This window comes from Gorilla gorilla, chromosome 4 (genome assembly GCF_029281585.2).
Source record: "Gorilla gorilla gorilla isolate KB3781 chromosome 4, NHGRI_mGorGor1-v2.1_pri, whole genome shotgun sequence".
NCBI lineage: Eukaryota > Metazoa > Chordata > Mammalia > Primates > Hominidae > Gorilla > Gorilla gorilla.
In genome coordinates, this window is record NC_073228.2 from 50,687,336 (window position 1) to 50,710,709 (window position 23,374).

Here is a 23,374-nt window from a genome sequence, read left to right on the forward strand (position 1 = left end):
ACGGGGTTTCACCATATTGGTCAGGCTGGTCTTGAACTCCTGACCTCAGGTGATCCACTCACCTTGGCCTCCCGACATGCTGGGATTACAAGCGTGAGCCACCGCTTTTGGCACTCAGCTTTCTTTCCTCCTCCCTTCTCCTCTTCTCTTTTCTTTCTTTTTTTTTTTGGTTTGTTTTTTGAGATGGAGTCCTGCTCTGTCGCCCAGGCTGGAGTGCAGTAGTGCAGTCTCGGCTCACTGCAACCTCTGCCTCCTGGGTTCAAGCAATTCTCCTGCCTCATCCTCCTAAGTAGCTGGGACTACAGGCATGCGCCACCATGCCCAGCTAATTTTTGTATTTTTAGTAGAGATGGGGGTGTCACTATGTTGGCCAGGCTGGTCTTGAATTCCTGACCTCAAGTGATCCACCCACCTCAGCCTCCCAAAGTGCTGGGATTACAGGTGTGAGCCACTGTGCCTGGCTTTCTTTCCTTTTTTTGAGGTAGGGACTTGCTCTGTCCCTTAGGCTAGAGTGCAGTGGCATGATCACAGCTCACTGCATCCTTGAATTCCTGGGCTCAAGCAATCCTCCCGCCCAGCCTCCCAAGTAGCTGGGTCCACAGGTGTGCACCACCATGCCCAGCTAATTTTTAAAGTTTTGTGTAGAGACAGGGTCTTGCTATGTTGCCCAGGCTGGTCTTGGACTCCTGAGCTCAAGCATTTGTCTCATCTCAGCCTCCCAAAGTGCTGGGATTATGGGCATGAGCCACCATGCCCAGCTGAAGCTCAGCTTTCTGTGTCTTTCCCTACTATGGAGACAGTAGCAGGGACCACAGCAGAGTTGGGACAGGGGCTTGGCAATCAATAAGCTGCTTATTTAGGGGAGACTCCTCCTCTTCCTTGATTGAGAAGGTAATATCTGGCTGGGGCAGTGGCTTACACCTGTAATCCCAACCGCTCTGAAGGTTGAGGCAGGAGGATTGCTTGAGGTCGGGACTTTGAGACCAGCCTGCCAGCCTGTGCAACATAGCAAGACCCCATCTCTTAAAAAAAAAAAAAAATTAGCCAAGCGTGGTGGCATGTGCACATGGTCCTAGCTACTCGGGAGGCTGAGGCGGAAGGATTGCTTGAGCCCAGGAGTTCAAGGCTGCAGTGAGCCATGTTTGTGCCACTATACTCCAGCTTGGGCAACAGAGCGAGATCTTGTCTCAAAAAAGAGAAAGAAAATAAAAAAAGTAATATCTGATCATTGTAAAAAAAAGCTGGGGGCCAGCCGCGGTGGCTCACGCCTGTAATCCCAGCACTTTGGGAGGCCGAGGCGGGCGGATCACGAGGTCAGGAGATTGAGACCATCCTGGCTAACATGGTGAAACCCCGTCTCTACTAAAAAACACAAAAAAATTAGCTGGGCGTTGTGGCAGGCACCTGTAGTTCCAGCTACTGTGGAGGCTGAGGCAGGAGAATGGTGTGAACCCGGGAGGCGGAGCTTGCAGTGAGCCAAGATTGCGCCACTGCACTCCAGCCTGGGCGACATCTGTCTGAAAAAAAAAAAAAAAAAAAAAATTGGGAAGTTTAGAAAAGTTTAAGAGAAAAGAAAAAAAATCGCCCATAATCCTAAAAAGCAACTTTCATTAAGGTCTCTTCCTCTTTTTTTTTTTTTTGAGACGGAGTTTTGCTCTTGTTGCCCAGGCTAGAGTACAGTGGCACAATCTCAGCTCACTGCAACCTCTGCCTTCTGGTTTCAAGCGATTCTCCTGCCTCAGCCTCCTGAGTAGCTGGGATTACAGGCACCTGCCACCACGCCTGGCTAGTTTTTTGTAGTTTTAGTAGAGACGGGGTTTCACCATGTTGGCCAGGCTGGTTTCAAACTCCAGACCTTGTGATCCACCAGCCTCGGCCTCCCAAAGTCCTGGGATTACAGGCATGAGCCACCATGCCCAGCCAAGTCTCTTCCTCTTTTCTTAGCATCCTTTTTTTCTTTTTTTTTGAGACGGAGTCTCGCTCTGTCACCCAGGCTGGAGTGCAGTGGCAGGATCTCACTGCAAACTCCGCCTCCTGGGTTCATGCCATTCTCCTGCCTCAGCCTCCCGAGTAGCTGGGACTACAGGCACCCGCTAACACGCCCGGCTAATTTTTTATATTTTTAGTAGAGATGGGGTTTCACCGTATTAGCCACTATGGTCTCGATCTCCTTGACCTCGTGATCCGCCCGCCTCGGCCTCCCAAAGTGCTGGGATTACAGGCATGAGCCACCGCGCTCGGCAACATCCTTTTGTTCTTTAGCCTTGATCTTGATGAGCTCATCCCCTGTATATAGTAACATTTTTTTTTTTTTTTTGAGATGGGGTCTCACTCTGTTGCCCAGGCTGGAGTGCAGATCTCAGCTCACTGCAACCTCCTCTTCCTGGGCTCAAGCGATCCTCCTACCTCAGCCTCCCAAGTAGCTGGGACTACAGGCACATGCCACCACGCCTGGCTAATTTTTGCATTTTTTTGTAGAGACAGGGTTTCGCCATGTTGCCCAGACTGGTCTGGAACTCCTGAGCTCAAGGGGATTCACCTGCCTTGGCCTCCTAAAGTGCTGGAATTACAGGGGTGAGCCACTGCACCCTGCCTACAGTAACAGATTTTAGCCAAAACTTTATTCCAATCCTGGTTTTCCAGCATGTGTTGTACAATAAACAGATGGATCTTCCCAGGAGAGGGTTATATGTAGGGATCCTTGCAGAATCACACCCCAGGGAGTGGGCCTCAGTCAGCTGGGATCGGAGCTGCTGTTATTGAGAAGTGGGCCGCCCCTGGACCCCAGGCTGCCCAAGCCGCACTGGTGGTGGTTGGAGGCAGTGGAATGAGAGTACTTGTGTATTTTGCGTCACCAACACACGTCAACCTTTTGTTGTTGTTTCCTGGTGTGGGGTGAAGTGTTTTTCCATTCCCGGGAGTCCCGGTTTGGGGTCATCTGCCAGTTTGGGAATCTGCCCACGGGGGTCACCAGCAGGGAACGGAGCTCCAGCTGGAGCCCTCTCCAGGGGAGCATAGAGGTCCTTGGGTCGAGCCACTTGGCCGTGGCAAATTCCCTCTCCTACAAATCCCCTTCATTTTCCCACCCGGGTTTGTTTGCTTTGGGAAGGAGCCCAGAAGGAGGAAAATAAACAGCAGCTGGGTCGGCAGGCCTGAGCCTCCCCCAGGCCCCAGCTCATCCTCAGGCCACAGCCTGGGCTGCCCTCCAGACTGGAAGTGAGGGTTTTCCTCCGGAAGCCTAAGACCAGCTTGTCTGACAGCTCCTGCTTCAGTTCTGCCCTCTTGGAATGGACCAGCTTGCTGATGGAGACCACAGTGTCTGCCAGAGAACCTGTAGTCTGCAGGAGGTTCCGTCCTGGAGCTGCCAGCCAGAGGGGAGAGGCCTCCTTGGGCAGCCCCAGCCTGAGAGGGAAACAGGCCCTCAAGGGAAGCCATCATGTCCATCTCTCTGGACTTTCTAGAGTCTGTGTCTGTGCTTGGAACTGCTGGCCAGACCTCAGCAGGAGCCAGGGACAGAGTGGGGAAGGTGGGGGCTGGAGATCTGCTGAGCCCAGCTTTCCCCTGGGACTGCTATGTGGGGAATGTTCACGCCTGGCTGTGCAGCTGCCCCTGGCTGCAGGAAGCAGCATGGACTGGGCATGGGGCAGCCAGTGTCTCCACCTGGCGTGAGCGAAGTTCCACTCCCCTTCTCCTCAGCCATGTTCCCTTGACCTCCCCAGGGCCTGGGAGGCAGCTCCCTACCTAGTCCCCATCTCAGGGGTCAGAGAAAGCAGCCAGGGCTCCCCCAGACAGACTGCCAGCCACCTTGCCCGACAGGTCTCTGTGCCAGCCCTCACCTTTTTAAACTTTTATTATTTTTCTTTTTTTTTTGAGACGGAGTCTTGCACTGTATCCCTGGCTGGAATGCAATTGGTGCGATCTCGGCTCACTGCAACCTCCGCCTCCCGGGTTCAAGTGCCTCAGCCTCCCGAGTAGCTGGGATTACAGGTGCCCACCACCATGCCTGGCTACTTTTTTGTATTTTTAGTAGAGATGGGGTTTCACTATGTCGGCCAGGCTGGTCTCAAACTCCTGACCTTGTGATCCACCCACCTTGGCCTCCCAATATGCTGGGATTACAGGCGTGAGCCACCGCGCCTGGCCCCCTCACCTTTTTGTTTTGAGACACGGTCTCGCTCTGTTGCCTAGGCTGGAGTGGCATGATCCTGGCCCACTGCAGCCTCAATCACCTGGGCTCAAGTGATGCTTCAGCTTCCAGAGTAGCTGGGACTGCAGGTGCATGCCACCATGCCCGGCTAATTTATTTTTATTTTTTGTAGAGACAGGGTCTTACTATGTTGCCCAGGCTGGTTTCGAACTCCTGGGCTCAAACGACCCTCCCACCTCCGCCTTCCAAAACGCTGGGATTATAGGCATGAGCCACTGCGCCAGCTGGCTTCCGCCTCCTCTGCTCTTTCTTTGTTCTTCTAGCATGAGAATGCATGTCTTTCCTGTGGACAGAGGGCTTCCAGAGTCACAGTGACAAAAGAAGTCACTTGATCATCTCCATTTTACAGATGAGAAAATGAGGCTTAAGGAAATTGAGCCCCTCTCCTCACTCAGAATCCTGTGCTCACCCTGTCGCTGTCTGAGCCTGGGGACCTGTGTCTGCACAGGGTGCTGGCCTCTAGCCTAAGGAACCTCTGGGGGACCCAGCCCTAGCCTGCTCCGCCCTGCTCCTCTGTTCCCAAATGCAATGCTTCTGAGTCTGCTTCCAGCACGGCCTCTGGGGTAACCCACTCCTGTCCTTATTTCCAGGTGTCTTGGCACTTGGTGCCCTGCAACCCAGCCTAGATGTGCCCATTGCTGACTGTCCTCGGCAGGTGCCGGCTGGGGAAGGAGCCTGGTGTAGCTCTGGTGGGGCTATTTTTAATGTCAGGGCTGGGCCACACTCTGCCAGATCAGTCTTGGATTTAGGGTGCCCGGTGCCAGCCCTCTGGGTTGGCTGCGCAGAGGAGGAGGCAGGAAAGAAGGGTAGGGGTGCACCCAGTCTAGCCTTATTACTTGCTCACACTTAACCTGGTGTGGGCCCCATGGGGAAGGGTCCTCTGCACCCCCTCTCCAGGGCCCGTCTTCCTTCTTCCTGTCCTTAGGCTGTCCCTACAGTCTCTGATCTGGCTTCTTCCTCCCGTGCTGCTAACAATAGAGCACGCTCTAAACAAACGCCCCCCATTCAACTCAGAAACCCGCCCTGTCTCTGTCCCTGCCCGTCTCTGGCTGGGATGAGTGGGCAGGGCCTGCGTCTGTCTCTCTCGCTTCCACCCTGGCTCTGTCCAGGGGCATTGCAGGAGGTCTGACTCCAGGTCCAGGGTGGAGAGGGACAAGACTGAACTGGGTGTGGCCCCCTCCACCCTGGGAACTGTAAAACCAGCACTTTTGTTTCTTGTGAGAGAAGTTCCCTTGTTCTCCTGGGCAGTAGGTAAGGAAAAGGGTGGGGCTGGTTGACAGTCCTGCCTGAGGTCTGACTTCCAGCCTTCCTGTTGCAGGAATAGCTCCTGTGACCCCTTCCTCAGGAGGAGTTCTGGAGTATGTCCTCTCTCTGAACTGGTTCCCAACTCTGATGTTGCCCACCCCCAAGCCTTCTTCTGTCTGTTGTGGGAATCCTGTTTTTTTTATTTCTAGAATCTTAGACATCAACATTCCTTTGAGATCCAGGGACACAAGGACACCCAGCAAGTTTGTGGCTGGGACTAGAACCTGGGACTCTTTTTTTTTTTTTTTGAGGCAGGGTCTTGCTCTGTTGTCAGCCAGGCTGGAGTGCAGTGGCGCGGTCTTGGCTCACTGCAACATGCACCTCCCTGGTTCAAGCAATTCTCCCGCCCCAGCCTCCCGAGTAGCTGGGATTACAGGTGCACACCACCATGCTTGGCTAATTTTTGTACTTTTTTAGTAGAGACAGGATTTCACCATGTTGACCAGGTTGGTCTTGAACTCCTGACCTCGTGATCTGCCCGCCTTGGCCTCCCAAAGTGTGATTACAGGTGTGAGCCACCGCGCCCGAACCTGGGACACTTGATTTGCAGCCGGGTGCTCCGCTTCCATCTGCAAGCACCTTGGTCCCCTCCTCCCCTTGGCAAGAGGGCTCAGCTCCACTCAGGCTTGTCTAGTGGACTGGATGCTGTTCCTACCACAAGTGCTGCCATTTTCTCAGTGTGCAGGCACAGCTTCTTCACCTAGAAATTGGGAATAAAGCCAGGCACAGTGGCCCAAGCCTATAATCCCAGCACTTTGGGAGGCCGAGGTGGGCGGATCACCTGAGGTCAGGAGTTCAAGACCAGCCTGGCCAACGTGGGGAAACCCAGTCTTTACTAAAAATACAAAAATTAGCCAGGCGTGGTGGTGCACACCTGTAGTCCCAGCTACTTGAGAGGTTGAGGCAGGAGAATTGCTGGAACCCAGGAGGTGGAGGTTGCAGTGAGCCAAGATCATGCCACTGCACTCCAACTTGGGCGACAGAGAGAGATTCTGTCTCAAAAGAAAGAAAGAAAGAAGGAAGGAAGGAAGGAAAGAAAGAAAGGAAGGTAGATAGATATTGGAAATTATAAAACATCTGCCAGGGTTGCTTTGAGGGAAGAATGAGATTCACATAATAATAAAGGCCACTGGGCGTCCACCCCCCTACCCCCCATGGCATCCTGTGGCTTCTGTCTCTCCCTGGGTAGCTGTCTAGCCCTCAGCAGTCTCCTGGCGGTTGACCTGGGCTGGTGGGGGTGGTGAGGGGCCTGCTGAGGAAGTTCCTCAGCTTGACTGTGGTGGTCCCTTTAGATGTGAGGCCGGCAAGGGGTGGCCCTTGTTTGGAGTGAGGCCCGCTTCCCTCTCCCTTAGCTGAGAAGCCCCAGGGTTAGGCACTGTCTATGCAGGAGGGCCCTCTGGCTGGGATGCAGTGTGTTTGTTGACCAGAGCTGCAGATGTCCAGCAGTGTCCAGATGTCGTTCAGCCTTGAGCCCAGCAGAGCGGCATTCAGTGGGTTATTGCTACCGTGTTTACTTGTACACTTGCACCTTCCTTCTCTCCCCGGGGGAGCTTCTCTTCCAAACTCTCCTCTGCTCTCTCTTGGGACTTGCCCTTGGGGCAGGGAAATGGCTGGGGAAGGCGGCACAGCACGAGGAGCTCAGGATTTTAGTAGGGTTTTCCCATGTCTGCCTTCTCCGAGCACCCTGCCCCCCGCCACCCACCATTGCCCCTGTTTCCTGCCAGTGGCCATTCCCCTCTGTTGCTGGGGAAGGGGTGTGGGGAAGGGGTGCGTGTGGAAAGGGGGCTGGTGGCGGGGGGCTCCTCCTGAAATAGCTACACTTTCGAATGCCTGGGAAGCAGCTGTGCACATCTGGCGGCCCGAGCCTGTCGTCTGGGGTCTGCCATCTGAGGTTGCGGGACTGCTTCTGTTTAATCAGCCTGAAACTCTGAGTCACTAGGGATTGCAGGAGGAGAGGAAGGAGGCAGCTGGGAGCTGGCCTGGCCCCTGCCTCTGCCTGTTCTGGGTGTGCTCACGGCTGCCTGCCATAAAAGGCTGGGAGACCTGCAGGACCATTCGTCATCCTCCTGGAGGGCCAGGGCGGCACTGGGGCAGTCACAGGGAAGACTTATCCTTGGTGATCTTTGTTCCTGGGGTGGGGCCAGGTTGCCCCAGCCACCCCACCCTCACCTGGTCCCCATCACAGTGAGACAACCCGGGTGCTGCCTGGCTTCATGGGTGGACCAGCCTGAGTTCTGCTTACTCACTGAGGCTGCGCCGGGATGTGCAAAGACTACAGACCTTGGTGCCCTCACACCTGGTCCCAGTCCCAGCTCTGCCATTTCTAACCTCAGTTTCTGCATCTGTACGCGGGGGAACAGTGCATGGGCTTTGAAACCCGCCCATGAGCATGACGGTGTCTGTGAAAGGTCTGGCTCGTAGTAGGCCCTCATGGGATCACGGCGTCCATTCTCCCCGCAGCCTCTGACCTCTGCAGGTCAGTTCCCAGGACAGTGGAGCCAAACACAGACCAAGCGGGAAGTTCACCTCCCTGGTACAAAGTACGGCCCTGCTACTCATTAACCTTCAGGGGCGCCTAAACCTCTGCAGAGAGAGAGAGGGGTTCCTGACGGCAGTGACCACCCACAGGCCTGCCCCACCCCAGATCCCTAGCCTGGGCTCGAGGAGACCAGGAGGTGAGGAAGCACTTCTGGAGGAGAGGCAGTGCTGATGATAATGGCCGTGGCCTCTGAGCACCTGCTATGCACCAGGTCCTTGCAACCACCTCTGAGGGAGGTGGCGTGACCCCGCTTTACAGATGAGGACACTGAGGTTCTGTGGGGAGAGGAACTGCCCCAGTAGTGAGTAGCTGAGATTTGAATTGCTCTGTGGGACTCAAAGAGGCTTCTAGGGACTGGGAGGGCTGGGAGAGAGGGGGCCTTAGGGTCTGGACCTCAGGGCCATGTGTGATCCTGCCCAACCTGTAGGAAAGCCAGATCCTGGAGTCTCTGAGGGAGCCTGGGGTGCTCCAGAGAAACCTGTCAGACCGCTTCCCTGCCCCACCCAGTTTCCTGCCCAATGGCTTGGGTGCCTCCTCCCTGCAGCCTTTCCCAGGGAGCCCCAGTAGTTGAGGGTGGGCCCAGGGGACCTCAGAAGCTGCTAGAAGCCCTGAGTGCCTTCTCTTGCCCCTGGGAGAGTTGGGTCAGGGCAGCAAGGTGCGTGAGCAGGGGCTTCTGGCGGCAGCTGGCCCTTTACTGTCCTGCCCCCTGGGGCTCATCCCCCTGAGAGGTCAGAGATGCAAGCCCAGGACATACACACAGCTGCACCCCTGGGGCTCACTGCTCCTAGGGTATCTCATCATGGGCAGCCCCTCCCTGGGCCTGGTGCCCTTCTGGGCACTCCCCCCATTCCCAGCTTGCATCCTCATTGAAATCCCTGGGGCCATGGTGATGATGTGGGAAGACAGGCAGGGCTTGGTGACGGGCTGAAGCTGGGGGCTGGGCCAGGTGACTTCCTGCTTCCTGACTTCCTCCTTTGTGCCCCCAGTAGCCACGATGGAGGTGATGAACCTGATGGAACAGCCTATCAAGGTGACTGAGTGGCAGCAGACATACACCTACGACTCGGGTATCCACTCGGGCGCCAACACCTGCGTGCCCTCTGTCAGCAGCAAGGGCATCATGGAGGAGGATGAGGCCTGCGGGCGCCAGTACACGCTCAAGAAAACCACCACTTACACCCAGGGGGTGCCCCCCAGCCAAGGTCAGGACCCCTGGGGACTATTGCATGGGGCAGAAAACCTGCCTGGGTCCTGGAGAGAGGTCAGAGTGAAAGGAGGCAGATTGTAGAGGGTCTCTGGTCTGAGGGAGGAGGCACAGCTCATGCTAACTAGGGGCCCACCCAGTCTGAAGGAGGAGGTGCAGCTACTTCAGGGTGCTGCATCTGGGAGGGTCACAGAATCCTCTTCTGTGAACCATCAGTAGGGAGGGAAGGCATAGTCCCTGCCCTTAGGGTGCCTCCAGTCTGAAGGAAGAGCCATAGTCCTTGCCTTCTGTGAACATAAGAATCTGATGAAGACGTTGGGTATGGTGGCTCATGCCTGTAATCCCAGCACTTTGGGAGGCTGAGGTGGGCAGATCACCTGAGGTCAGGAGTTTGAGACCAGCCTGGCCAACGTGGTGAAACCCCGTCTCTACTGAAAATACAAAAATTAGCCGGGTGTGGTGGCGCATGCACCTGTAGTCCCAGCTACTTGGGAGGCTGAGGCAGTAGAATTGCTTGAACCCAGGAGGCAGAGGTTGGAGTGAGCTGAGATTGCGCCGCTGCACTCCAGCCTGGGCAACAGAGTGAGACTCTGTCTCAAAAAATAGTAAAAAAAGAATCTGATGAGGAGGTATCACTATGGCTCTCAGGGAGCCCATGGATGGCAGGGAGGACACAGCCCTTTGGCTGCAGGAGCCTCATGTTTGTGGGAGAGCCAGGGCCGTAGCCCCCAGGAACCCCCAGGGATTCCCCTTTGGGTAGAGGGGTATAGGTGTCAACCCTCGTTGGGGTTGGAGGGAGACCAGGCCTCTGCTGCTGACCTGCAGATAGGCCAAGGCTGTGGGATGAGTGACTGACTCAGTTCTGGGGCTTAGTCCAGGATGGGGATGCCCCGCCAGCCCAAGCCTCCCCTGCCCCTCTGGGAGAGAGGAGTAGCCAGGCCCTAGAACTGTTGGCCACAGGTGCCTCCAGGGCCCTGAACATGCCAGGGGGTGGGCTGTGGGTGCTGGGAGTAGTGTGAGTGGACTGTGGCTGGTGGGGCTCTATGGAGCTCAGCCCTCGCACGCCAGTCTCCTCCCTGACAGCTGGTAGGGGTAGCAGGGGGCCTTTTGGCTGGCAGGGCGAGGCACTGTGTTGGTAGCAAAAAGTACAGCATCCAGGTGGGAAAGCCATGCAGCTGTCTCCTCCTTCCCGACTAATTAGAGGGTGGAACCTCTGCATCCCTCTCCCTGGGGGCATCAGGACAGTTGCCAGGGTGTGGCTGCTTGGGCACCTACCTGTGGGACTCCCAGACCCACCCAGGGGATGGAAGCTAGAGAGGAACCTGACATCTCAGCTGAGGACCCAGCTCCTGCTCTCTGAACCCACAGCCCTGACTTTCCCTCTGATCTGCTGTGAGATGTGATGTTGGTGGTTCTCTGGGCCTCTGTTTGCCTGCCTGTATAGTGGGAGGATTGCTACCGTTGGGGATGATGAGGGTGTAATTAGACTCCTGAGATTTCAGGGTTGAAAACAGACCTGATGGGTAAGGGAGGAGAATAGAGTAGGGGTTTGGGCCCCTGAGTCAGGCTGCCTTATAACCCCTCTGTGCCCAGTTTTCCCATCTGTAAAGTGGAGCCAGTGATAGTACTTACCTTGCAGGGTCATTGTCAGGTTATGTGAGAAAATATAAGCAGGGCACTGAATTCACTGCCAGGCACATAATAAGTGTGCAAAAAAAAAAAAAAAAAAAAAATTCCCGTGATGGACAGAACATGTGGGGCCTATTTTACAGAGATTACTGAGGTGATGGTAACTTCCCCAAGGTCCCTGGTGAGAGGTAGAATGGCCAGTCATGTGCTGGGGGTTTGGGCAGGGCAAGAGGTAGCCCAGAGGACCCAGGTGGGGCTGTCTGCGGCCTGCCCTGCTCCCCAGTGTCTGCCCAGCCCACTGCCTGCACTCAGTCCCTGTCCCCATGGCCCCCAGGTGACCTGGAGTACCAGATGTCCACAACAGCCAGGGCCAAACGGGTGCGGGAGGCCATGTGCCCTGGTGTGTCAGGCGAGGACAGCTCGCTCCTGCTGGCCACCCAGGTGGAGGGGCAGGCCACCAACCTGCAGCGACTGGCCGAGCCGTCCCAACTGCTCAAGTCGGCCATTGTGCATCTCATCAACTACCAGGACGATGCCGAGCTGGCCACTCGCGCCCTGCCCGAGCTCACCAAACTGCTCAACGACGAGGACCCGGTCTGTGAGGGTCCCTGCTAGGGTGGGGGCTGGGCAGGGAGGGGAGAGAGCAGATGTCCTCAGGGGAGGGACATTGTAGGGGTGGAGGGAGGTTATGACCCAGACTCTCCCGTGTGTGATGAGTCTGACTGGGGCCCTCCTCAGCTCTGTGGAAGGGTATCCCGGCCTCTCCTTAGTGCTCACGTCCCCGCACCTGCCTTTGCCCTCCAGGTGGTGGTGACCAAGGCGGCCATGATTGTGAACCAGCTGTCGAAGAAGGAGGCGTCTCGGCGGGCCCTGATGGGCTCGCCCCAGCTGGTGGCCGCTGTCGTGCGTACCATGCAGAATACCAGCGACCTGGACACAGCCCGCTGCACCACCAGCATCCTGCACAACCTCTCCCACCACCGGGAGGGGCTGCTTGCCATCTTCAAGTCGGGTGGCATCCCTGCTCTGGTCCGCATGCTCAGGTACCCAACCCTGCTCACTGCATGAGCCCAGGACCCCCTCTCACTTGGGCCTCTCCCCTCCCTTCCCTGAGCTTCCATAAATATCCAGTGAGCACCTACTATGTGCCAGGCAGAAGCACACCCCATCTGGGTGCTCGGTGGCTCACAGCCCAGCAGGGAACACAGGCATGTAAACAGCAGGTTAATGATCAGGATACAACACAGGCTATGGCAGAAGAGCATTGAGATTGCTCAAAGGTGGAATCGCTTAATGGCAGGGGATTGACAGATGAGTGGAGTTTAGCTAGTGTAGAGGAAGGGAAGAGTGTCCCAGGCAGAGGGAACAGCAAATGCAAAGTCCCTTGCAAACTTTCTGTTTCCTGGCCCCCTACAAAATGTGGATTGGCCTCATTTCTTTTTTTTTTTTTTTTGAGATGAGGCCTTGCTCTGTCACCCAAGCTGGAGTGCAGTGGCGTGATCTCAGCTCACTGCAGCCTCCACCTCCTGGGTTCGAATGATTCTCCTGAGTAGCTGGGATTACAAGCATCTGCCACCATACCTAGCTATTTTTTTTTTTTTTTGAGATGGAGTTTTCCTCCTGTTGCCCAGGCTAGAGTGCAATGGCACAGTCTCGGCTTACTGCAACCTCTGCCTCCCGGGTTCAAGAGATTCTCCTCCCTCAGCCTCCCAAGTAGCAGGGATTACAGGCACCCACGACCATGCCTGGCTAATTTTTGTATTTTTGGTAAAAATGGGGTTTCACCATGTTGGCCAGGCTAGTCTTGAACTCCTGACCTCAGGTGATCTGCCCCCCTTGGCCTCCCAAAGTGCTGGGATTATAGGCATCTGCTACCATGCCCAGCTCAATTTTGTGTTTTTAGTAGAGACGGCGTTTCACCACATTGGCCAGGCTGGTTTCGAACTCCTAACCTCAGGGTGATCCACCTGCCTCAGCCTCCCCAAGTGCTGAGTTTACAGACGTGAGCCACTGCTCCTGGCCTCATTTCTCATCCCCATACCAGGCTGGAAGCTCCCTGAAGGGGAGACACTGATTTCACTCCCTTCTGAACGCCTTGCAAGGCCTCTCTAATATGTGGCCTTCCACATGGTGGTTACTTAGTAGGGATCAGTGTCTAGGGGACCTACTGTGCGCTCAGCACAGGGCTGGGGGCTCAGAAGCAGGAGGAGTCATTGTCCCAGTTGGGAGAAGAGAGGTGCTGTTTGCTTCATACTTAAGAGCAGGGCAGGCTCAAGGAGTGATGAGATTTTAGCAAAGGGATATTTCCAGAGGGGCGTCAGTAGCGGGGAGGCTTCCTGGGGGAGGTGGGAACCCATGCCAGGCTCACATGTATGCCAGGCCTCTGGGACCTCGGTGTACTAACCCCTGCCCACCCCCCCAGCTCCCCTGTGGAGTCGGTCCTGTTCTATGCCATCACCACGCTGCACAACCTGCTCCTGTACCAGGAGGGCGCCAAGATGGCCGTGCGCCTGGCCGATGGGCTGCAAAAGATGGTGCCCCTGCTCAACAAGAACAACCCCAAGTTCCTGGCCATCACCACCGACTGCCTGCAGCTCCTGGCCTACGGCAACCAGGAGAGCAAGGTGGGCCCTCCCCAACCCTCCCGAGGCCTGAAGCCCACCCTTGCGCCACCTTCTATCCTGCACAGCCTTGGGCCACTGCCCCCTTACTCCTTTTAGATGAGATATAGGTGCAGATATACATGCTTCATCATGCGACTGAATTGCCCAGAATTATTATTTTGAGGATAAGGAAAAAAAAAAATCACTCATCCTCATATAGCCACTATTGTCATTTCGATGTGCTTCCTTAAGAGCTGTTCTGTGGGCAGATTACAGATGTGTACACATCCTTGTCATCATAACAATCTGCAATATTGCATCTGTTTTCTGCCTGATTTTTTTTTTTTTTTTTTTGAGACAGGGTCTCACTCTGTCACACAGGCTAGAGTGCAGTGGTGTAATCAGGGCTCACCGCAGCCTTGAATTCCTGGGCTCAGATGATCCTCCTACCTCAGCCTCCAGAGTAGCTGGGACTTCAGGCGTGTGCCACCATGCCCGACTAATTTTTTTTTTCCTTTTCTTTTCTTTCTTTTTTTTTTTTTTTTTTTTGAGATGGAGTCTCACTTTGTCGCCCAGGCAGGAGCGCAATGGCACGATCTCGGCTCACTGCAACCTTCGCCTCCCGGGTTCAAGCGATTCTCCTGCTTCAGCCTCCCAAGTAGCTAGGATTACAGGTGCCCGCCACCACGCCCAGCTAATTTTTGTATTTTTAGTAGAGACAAGGTTTCACCACATTGGCCAGGCTGGTCTCGAACTCCTGCCCTTAGGTGATCCATCTGCCTCGGCCTCATAAAATGCTGGGATTACAGGCATGAGACACCGTGCCCCACCCCCAACTAATTTTTTATAGAGATGGGATTTCTCCATGTTGCCCAGGCTGGTCTCAAACTCCTGGGCTCAAGTGATCTGCCTGCCTTGGCCTCCCAAAGTATCAGGATTACAGGTGTGAGCCACTGTGCCCGGCCTGTATGATGTTTAAAAAAATTTTTTTTTTGCTATACTGTCCTCAAAACCACCCTCTAATAATGACAGATTGCCTTTCCTTTCCCCTTCCCCCTCCCCTTTCCTTTTTCCTTTTCCTTTTCCTTTCCCTCTCTTCCTCTCTTTCTTCCTTCCTTCCCATTCCTTCCTTTTCTGTCTTTTTTGAGACAGGGTCTCACTGTGTTACCCAGGCTAGAGTGCAGTGGCATGATCCTAGCTCACTGCATCCTCAAACTCCTGAGCTCAAGCATTCCTCCCATCTTAGTCTTCCTGATAGCTAGGACTATGGGAACATACTACTGAGCTAATTAGCACCCGGGCTAAGTTTTATATTTTTTGTGGGGATGGGGTCTTGCTCTGTTGCCCAGGCTACCCTCAAGGAATCCTCCTGCCTCAGCCTCTGAAATGCTGGGATTAAAGTCATGGGCCACCATACCCAGCCTACAGATAGCATTTCATTAAGTGGAGACCTCAGGCTTTATTCTGAGGGAGGGTATTTAGATTGCTCCTATTCCACCTTTATAAACAATGCTGTAATGAATGTCTAGCCTTTGTCAAAGAGCGGAAAAAATTCTCATCAATTTTTAACACTTCTAGGCTTTTACCCAAATGGCCAGATTGATTTCCAGAAGGATTGGACTAATTTCCAGTGCCATAACTGGTAATGGGTGTGCATATAGTTTTGTCATGTCCTTGTCAGCACTGGGTATTATCCTTTTTTCAAAATTTTGGCTTACATAACAGTCATGAAACTATTGGGGTGGGCTGGGTGTGGTGGTTCACGCCTGTAATCCCAGCACTTTGGGAGGCAGAGGCGGGTGAATTGCCTGAGGTCAGGAGTTTGAAACCAGCCTGGCCAACATAGTGAAACCCTGTCTCTACCAAAAGCTACAGAAATTAGCCGGGCGTGATGGCACACGCCTGTAATCCCAGCTACTTGGGAGGCTGAGGCATGAGAATTGCTTGAACCCGGGAGGCAGAGGTTGTAGTGACCTGAGATCGTGCCACTGCACTCCAGCCTGGGTGACAGAGCGAGACTCTATCTCAAAAAAAAAAAAAAAAAAAAAACTTATTGGGGTGTTTGGCTGGGTTTGGTGGCTCACATCTGTAATCCCAGCACTTTGGGAGACTGAGGTGTGAGGATCACTTGAGGCCAGGAGTTCTAGACCAGCCTGGGCAGCATAGTGAGACCCCCATCTTTATAAAAAGAAAAAAATACATTAAAAGAAAAAAATGAACTATTCGTGCTTTAGCTGAAGCTCAGTAATGACAGTTCTGTCTCCTGCCCTGCGCTTCCTTGTTCTGTCATATTCCCCGTCCATCTCACACTCATTCCCTCTTTACCCATAGCTGATCATCCTGGCCAATGGTGGGCCCCAGGCCCTCGTGCAGATCATGCGTAACTACAGTTATGAAAAGCTGCTCTGGACCACCAGTCGTGTGCTCAAGGTGCTATCCGTGTGTCCCAGCAATAAGCCTGCCATTGTGGAGGCTGGTGAGTATGATGGCCTTGAGGGCGGCTGGGGTGGGAGCTCTGCCCAGCTGCCGGGCTCAGTCAGCCATGCTCCCCGTGGCTGATGGCACCCCTATCCCTGCCCCAGGTGGGATGCAGGCCCTGGGCAAGCACCTGACCAGCAACAGCCCCCGCCTGGTGCAGAACTGCCTGTGGACCCTGCGCAACCTCTCAGATGTGGCCACCAAGCAGGTGAGGGAGGTATCTGGGCCTGGGGTTGACCTCTTCAGCTGCCCCATCCAGCCTCCTGTCTGGGCATCTGACCTGAGGTACTGTGGGAGGACTGGGGGCTCTAAATCTCTCTTCCTTGTGACTGAGGCTGGAAATGCCTTGAAGACCCTCATCTCTTTTTTTTTTTTTTTTTTTTTCTGACGGAGTCTCGCTCTGTCACCTAGGCTGGAGTGCAGTGGTGCAATCTCAGCTCACTGCAAGCTCCGCCTCCTGGGCTCAAGTGATTCTCCTGCCTCAGCCTCCCGAGTAGTTGGGACTACAGGCACCTGCCATCATGTCTGGCTAATTTTTGTATTTTTATTAGAGACAGGGTTTCACCATGTTGGGCAGGCTGGTCTTGAACTCCTGACCTCAGGTGATCCACCCGCCTTGGCCTCCCAAAGTGCTGGGATTACAGGCGTGAGCCACCACATCCAGCAAAAGAACAGTTTTGACCTGGTCCCTGGGCTGGAGCAATAGTGTACCAAGAGACAGGCCCCCATGACTAAAAATACAATTTAAGGAAAAATGCAGCTCCAGGGCAAGTGCCCTGTGCCTCCTTCCAACAACCATTCCCCAGGTCTCCCCTAGCAATATGCTGTTTATCAAGTGCCCACCCTGTGCTGGCGCTCTGTGTGGCATTTGTGGACAGTAGCTCATTCAACCTGGGGTTAGAGTGTGGGACCCTGTGGGTTAGATGAAGACACTGAGGCTCGGGGAGCTAATGGCCATGGTCAGAGGTAGTAAATGGCAGAACTGGGATTTGAACCCAGGACTGTCCGTCCCCAAAGCTGGGGTTTTTCTGTCCCACCACAAGGCCCATGTGTCTCCCTGGGAGAAGTGAGATAGACGTCTGAGGTAGTGATTTTACTAGAAATGGATTTGGCTCAGGGCCCCAGGGTGGTGGGGCAGCAGTGAAGGCCCAGAAAGGTGACAAGCGAGTAGACATGGCTCAGCTGGGCCACTGAATCATGCGGCCCCCTCAACAATTGCCTCCTGGTCTTGAGGCCTCCCTTGGCCACCGTACTTTGGCCTGAGGAGGGTTCTGCCTGGGTCTGAGGGCCCCAGGGAAAGGCTGATGAGTTGGAGGGAAGAGATGTGGGGCTTAGAGCCAAGCCTGGGTTCAGATCCAGCCACTAGCTGTGTGTCTGTGGGCAAGTTCCCCAACCTCTCTGAGCCTCATTGCCTCACTTGCACCACAGGATAGTAACGCCCTCTCACAGGGTGTGGCGGGTCATAGGGATGAAAGTTCCCGGGCACACACAGGCAGGGCTGACCCCTTTAGGTCATCCCACTCCCCTCGGACATATTCGAGAAGGCTCCCTGGAGTTGGCTGCTCCCTGACTCCCCCGTCCGTTCCTTGCTCTCCAGGAGGGCCTGGAGAGTGTGCTGAAGATTCTGGTGAACCAGCTGAGTGTGGACGACGTCAACGTCCTCACCTGTGCCACGGGCACACTCTCCAACCTGACATGCAACAACAGCAAGAACAAGACGCTGGTGACACAGAACAGCGGTGTGGAGGCTCTCATCCATGCCATCCTGCGTGCTGGTGACAAGGACGACATCACGGAGCCTGCCGTCTGCGCTCTGCGCCACCTCACTAGCCGCCACCCTGAGGCCGAGATGGCCCAGAACTCTGTGCGTCTCAACTATGGCATCCCAGCCATCGTGAAGCTGCTCAACCAGCCCAACCAGTGGCCACTGGTCAAGGTACTGCTGTTAGGCGAGGGGAAGGAGCTCCCTGCAGCAGGCTTAGGTGCTGTATTGGTATAGGCAAAGCTGCTGTAGCAAAGAAGCCCTAAATACAGTGGCTCGAATAAGACAGAAGTTTATTTCTCTCTCGTGTAATAGTTTAGACCTCAACAATGGCTCTGCTCTAAAATTCCAGAATTGGGATTTCTATCTTGTAGCTCTACCAGCCCCTAGGGCAGAGCTCAGAGTTCAAAATGCACATGAGTACCCTGGGTGGTTTCATTAAATTGCAGGTTCCAGGGCCAGGCACGGTGGCTCATGCCTGTAATCCCAACACTTTGGGAGGCAAAGGTAGGAGGATTGCTTGGGGCCAGGAATTTGAGACCAGCCTGGACAACATAGCAAGACCTGTCTCGACAACAACAACAACAACAACAGAAATTAGCCAGGTGTGGTGGTGCACGCCTGTAGTCCCAGCTCCTGGGGAGGGGAGGCTCAGGTCGGAGGATTGCTTGAGCGTAGGAGTTGGAGGTTACAGTGAGCTATGATTGCATCAGTGCACTCCAGCCTGGGTGACAGAGCAAGAACCCGTGTCTTAAAAGAAAAGAAAAACAGGAGGCTGGGTGCAGTGGCTCACATCTGTAGTTCCAGCACTTTGGGAGGTGCAGGCAGAGGCGGAAGCGGAAGGATCACTTGAGGCCAGGAGTTTGAGACCATCGTGGGTAACATAGTGAGACACCCATCTCTTACAAAAAATTTGGAGAAAAAAAAAAAAAAAAAAGCCCAAACAAATAAACAATCTAAAACACACACACACACACACACTCTCTCTCTCTCTCTCTCTCTCTCTCTCTCTCTCTCTCTCTCTCTCTCTCTCTCTCTCTCTCTCTCTCTCTGTCTCTCTCTCTCTGTCTCTCTCTCTCTCTCTCTCTCTCTCTCTCTCTCTCTCTCTCTGTCTCTCTCTCTGCAGGCCTGCTGCAGAGGGCTTGCCATTCTGTATGTCTTTTTTTTGTTGTTTTGAGACAATGTCTATTGCCCAGGCTGGAGTGCAGTGGTACATTCTTGGCTCACTGCAACCTCTGCTTCCCGGGTTCAAGTGATTCTCCTGCCCTGGCCTCCTGAGTAGTTCGGATTACAGGTGCACGCCACCATGTCTGGATAATTTTTGTATTTTTAGTAGAGATGGGATTTTGCCATGTGGCTCAGACTGATCTTGAACTCCTGAACTCAAGTGATCCACCAGCCTCAGCCTCCCAAAGTATGGGGATTACAGGTGTGAGACACCGGGCCCGGCCAATTCTGTATTTCTTCTTTTTTTTTTTTTTTTTTGAGACGGAGTTTTGCTCTTATTGCCCAGGCTGGAGTGCAATGGTGCGATCTCGGCTTACCGCAACCTCCGCCTCCCGGGTTCAAGTGATTCTCCTGCATTTTTTAGTAGAGACGGGATTTCTCTATGTTGGTTACGCTGGTCTCGAACTCCTGACTTCTGGTGATCCACCCACCTTGGCCTTCCAAAGTGCTAGGATTACAGGCGTGAGCCACTGCACCCGGCCCAATTCTGTATTTTTAACAAGCTCGCAGGTGCTGCTCCATGGAGCACATTTCTTATGCCACTGGGTGTAGACGAGAGGGTTGTCCTCACACGAATGAGTGGACTGTATCATCCCCACGGATGTGTTCTAGCCCTGAGAACTGGGGATGGCTAGCGGCCACCAGTGGCACACATCACTCCTGCTCACACCCCAGAACTTGGTCATTCGGCCACATCAAAGTGCAAGGAGGTTAGGAAGTGTGATCACCAGCCAGATGGCCGTGTGTCCTGCTGAAAATCAGGAGAGCCACTACAGAGACACAGGGCACAGAGGATTCTGGGGACGCTTAGCGTCTCCCATAGGGAGTTGGGTGTGTGAAGGAGTGGGGTCTTCTTCTTGAGGCTACCCGGGTGGAAGAGAGCTAGCGTGTGTCACTTCCCTGTCAGGTGGGGGAAGTGAGAGTGGGTCAGGGGGTGGGCAGACCCAAGGGACAGAGTTATGGGGGAAAGCGTTTGTGTGTGTGTATATCTATATGTAGAGACAAGGAAGGCAGCCAAAGGCAAGGTGGCATCTGGTGCCAGAGAGTGAGGAAGCTACCATAGATGAGGGTCTTGTCAACGGACACAGGAGCCAGCTGGCAGGGGCATCCGCCAGCTACATTTAAGACAATTTAATAGTACAGACAAGCCAGGCGCAGTGGCTCACGCCTGTAATCCCAGCACTTTGGGAGGACGGGGCGGGAGGATTACCTGAAGTTAGGAGTTCGAGACCAGCCTGGCCAACATGGTAAGTCCCCGCCTCCACAAAAAATACAAAAATTAGCTGGCCATGGTGGCATGTGCCTGTAATCTCAGCTACTCGGAAGGCTGAGGCAGAAGAATTACTTGAACCCGGAAGGCAGAGGTTGCAGTGAGCTGAGATCGCTCATTGCACTCCAGCCTGGGTGACAGAGAGAGACTCCGTCTTGGAAAACAAAAACAAAAAACATGGCCAGGCGTGGTGGCTCACGCCTGTAATCCTAGCACTTTGGGAGGCCGAGGCGTGTGGATCACGAGGTCAGGAGATCGAGACCATCCTGGCTAACACGGTGAAACCCCATCTCTACTAAAAAAATACAAAGAAATTAGCCGGGCGTGGTGGCGGGCGCCTGTGGTCCCAGCTACTCGGGAGGCTGAGGCAGGAGAATGGTGTGAACCCGGGAGGCGGAGCTTGCGTGAGCCAAGATCACACCACTGCACTCCAGCCTGGGCGACAGAGCAAGACTCCATCTCAAAACAAACAAACAAAAAAAAAACCCAGTGCAGATAAGAATGACTCTAAGTGATTCTACACATTGAATTATTATTTATTATTATTATTATTATTTTTGAGACGGATTCTTGCTCTGTTGCCCAGGCTGGAGTGCAGTGGCATGATCTCAGCTCACTGCAACCTCCGCCTCCCAGGTTCAAGCAATTTCTGGCTAATTTCTGTATTTTTAGTAGAGACGTGGTTTCACCATGTTGGCCAGGCTGGTCTCGAACTCCTGACCTAAAGTGATCTGCCTGCCTTGGCCTCCCAAAGTGCTAGGATTACAGGCGTGAGCCACTGCGCCCGGCCTATACATTGAATTAAAAAAAGAAAATTCATGTTTAGAAAAAAAAATGTCATTGTGACCCCTCCTTGATGCTTGGTCCCTGCTGCAAACCTGAGGTGGAACTTTGCATCCTAACCCAGCAGCTAAGTGGCAAGTGACTTTGGCAAGTCATTTGCCCTGTGCTCATGTCCCCATCTCACATGATTTTCATCCTTGTCCTCCTGGCGTCTTGTTTTGAGGATGAAATAGATGACACCTTGAGAGGCTCTGGGAGGCCAGAGTGGCTCCTCTGAGTCAAGGACCCTGGGGAGGAGATCTCAGGACACCTCTTTCCAGAGCTGCCCTGCTGGGGATTGATGACAATGTGAGCACCACCCAAGCAGGAGGCTTCAGGGGCACCTGGAGCACAGACTTCCTGAGAATCAGGCTTGGAGGACTATCAGAAAAGCAAGCAAGGTCATGGTGTCTGTGGGGGGTGGTTAAGAAAGAGGGGACAGGGTGAGGGGCCAGGCATGGGGCTGGCAGGATGTTCTGGAATGGGGTGTCATTTTAGCAAGGGCTATTAGAATTAGCCATGAGCAGCTGGACGTGGTAGCCCACACCTGTAATCCCAGCACTTTAGAAGGCAGAGGCAGGCGGATCACCTGAGGTCAGGAGTTCGAGGCCAGCGTGCCCAACATGGCAAAACCCCGTCTCTACTAAAAATACAAAAAATTAGCTGGGCATGGTGGCAGGCACCTGTAATCGCAGCTACTCAGGAGGCTGAGGCAGGAGAATCGCTTGAACCCAGGAGGTGGAGGTTGCAGTGAGGTGAGATTGCACCACTGCACTCCAGCCTGGGTGACAAGAGCGAAACTCTGTCTCAAAAAAAAAAAAAAAAAAAAGAATTAGCCATGAGCACTCCCAGATCCTGTGGATTAAGTGACATGGCTGGGATGGTCTCCTTCTCTGGATATTTTCCAGTATGTCTGTGTCTGGCCTCGGGGACAGAAGAGGTGAAGGAGGGAGGGGATACTTGAAGCTGGGAAGCTGGGATCCTTCACATGTCCAAGAAGTGCCCCTGATCACTGCCCCTTTTTTTGCCAGGCAACCATCGGCTTGATCAGGAATCTGGCCCTGTGCCCAGCCAACCATGCCCCACTGCAGGAGGCAGCGGTCATCCCCCGCCTCGTCCAACTGCTGGTGAAGGCCCACCAGGATGCCCAGCGCCATGTAGCTGCAGGCACACAGCAGCCCTACACGGTATGTGAGCTGGTGGTGTCTCTGACAGCCTTCCTGGGGGGTCAGGGTGTCCTCTGTGGGTGTGTGTGTGAATGGGGAGGTCAGTTGCAACTGATGCTAATTCCAAGAACCTGTGAAGTTCATTCGGCTGTCATGGGGAGGAGTTGTGGCCATGTCCAAGGCACCTGTCCCATGCCCCCTGCCTCCTCTCACACAGGATGGTGTGAGGATGGAGGAGATTGTGGAGGGCTGCACCGGAGCACTGCACATCCTCGCCCGGGACCCCATGAACCGCATGGAGATCTTCCGGCTCAACACCATTCCCCTGTTTGTGCAGGTGAGTCTGGGGCAGGTGGGCAGGAGAGGTCCCCCCACCACTGCTTAAAGGGCAAGGTTAGGAGTCCCAGATTTGGGAGGCCTGGACCAGGTATCAAGAGGTCTTTGGAGGAGTTTGGAGGAAAGTTGCCACTCCAGATTGACTACTTAGCAACCCCCTGCATGGGCATGGCTTTCTAAGCTTCAAAGCAAGGAAAGAGATCACAAATGGAAAAAAAAAACAAAAAACAAAAAAACTTGAGATTCAACCATATAAACATGAAAACCATCTGTATTTCAGAAAGAACCTTAAAAAAGCATTTTTAAAAAATCAGCAAACTGGGAGAATATGTGCAAGTACCATAACAGACAAGAAGAGTCTAACATCTTTCACATCAGTGAGCTCATTAACACTAGATTCCAATGGTTAGATGAGGCAGAGTCACAGGTAATTTCAAGGTAGCTCTTGAACAATGCTCAGCCCAGTTGAAAGCAGTAACACTTACTCCCCAGTGACGGCCCATTTTCCACTATGGAATTGCTACAGGGTGGAGGTGGGCACTGCTGTGGGCTGTGTTGTCCGGCCTGCCTCACCCCTTTCCAACTCTCCCCTGCTTCCCACGTCCCCTCTCCCCAGCTCCTGTACTCGTCGGTGGAGAACATCCAGCGCGTGGCTGCCGGGGTGCTGTGTGAGCTGGCCCAGGACAAGGAGGCGGCCGACGCCATTGATGCAGAGGGGGCCTCGGCCCCACTCATGGAGTTGCTGCACTCCCGCAACGAGGGCACTGGTGAGCTGGGGGAGGGCAGGAGGCTGGGTCCCACTCCCCCAGCCATGATGGAGGCTGGC

General features: G+C 54.1%; 1 protein-coding gene across 6 annotated transcripts in view; it reads left to right on the top strand.

Moving 5' to 3' along the window:
* The window catches only part of JUP (junction plakoglobin), a 32,254-nt gene that overhangs the window by 5,913 nt on the left and 2,967 nt on the right, over nt 1-23,374 (top strand). For 3 of the 6 annotated variants that reach the window (XM_004041688.4, XM_055388141.2, XM_019027046.4), the window contains exons 2-11: nt 9,038-9,253; nt 11,219-11,478; nt 11,689-11,927; nt 13,307-13,508; nt 15,819-15,963; nt 16,070-16,173; nt 17,563-17,901; nt 22,078-22,233; nt 22,430-22,549; nt 23,165-23,315. In XM_004041688.4, coding sequence (XP_004041736.1) covers nt 9,046-9,253; nt 11,219-11,478; nt 11,689-11,927; nt 13,307-13,508; nt 15,819-15,963; nt 16,070-16,173; nt 17,563-17,901; nt 22,078-22,233; nt 22,430-22,549; nt 23,165-23,315 — 1,924 coding nt within the window. In that variant the 5' untranslated portion in view covers nt 9,038-9,045. Of the gene's footprint in view, nt 1-7,303; nt 8,353-9,037; nt 9,254-11,218; nt 11,479-11,688; nt 11,928-13,306; nt 13,509-15,818; nt 15,964-16,069; nt 16,174-17,562; nt 17,902-22,077; nt 22,234-22,429; nt 22,550-23,164; nt 23,316-23,374 lie in introns of those variants that run through there. The other 3 variants (XM_063705833.1, XM_019027043.3, XM_019027044.3) reach the window with 3 other exon arrangements.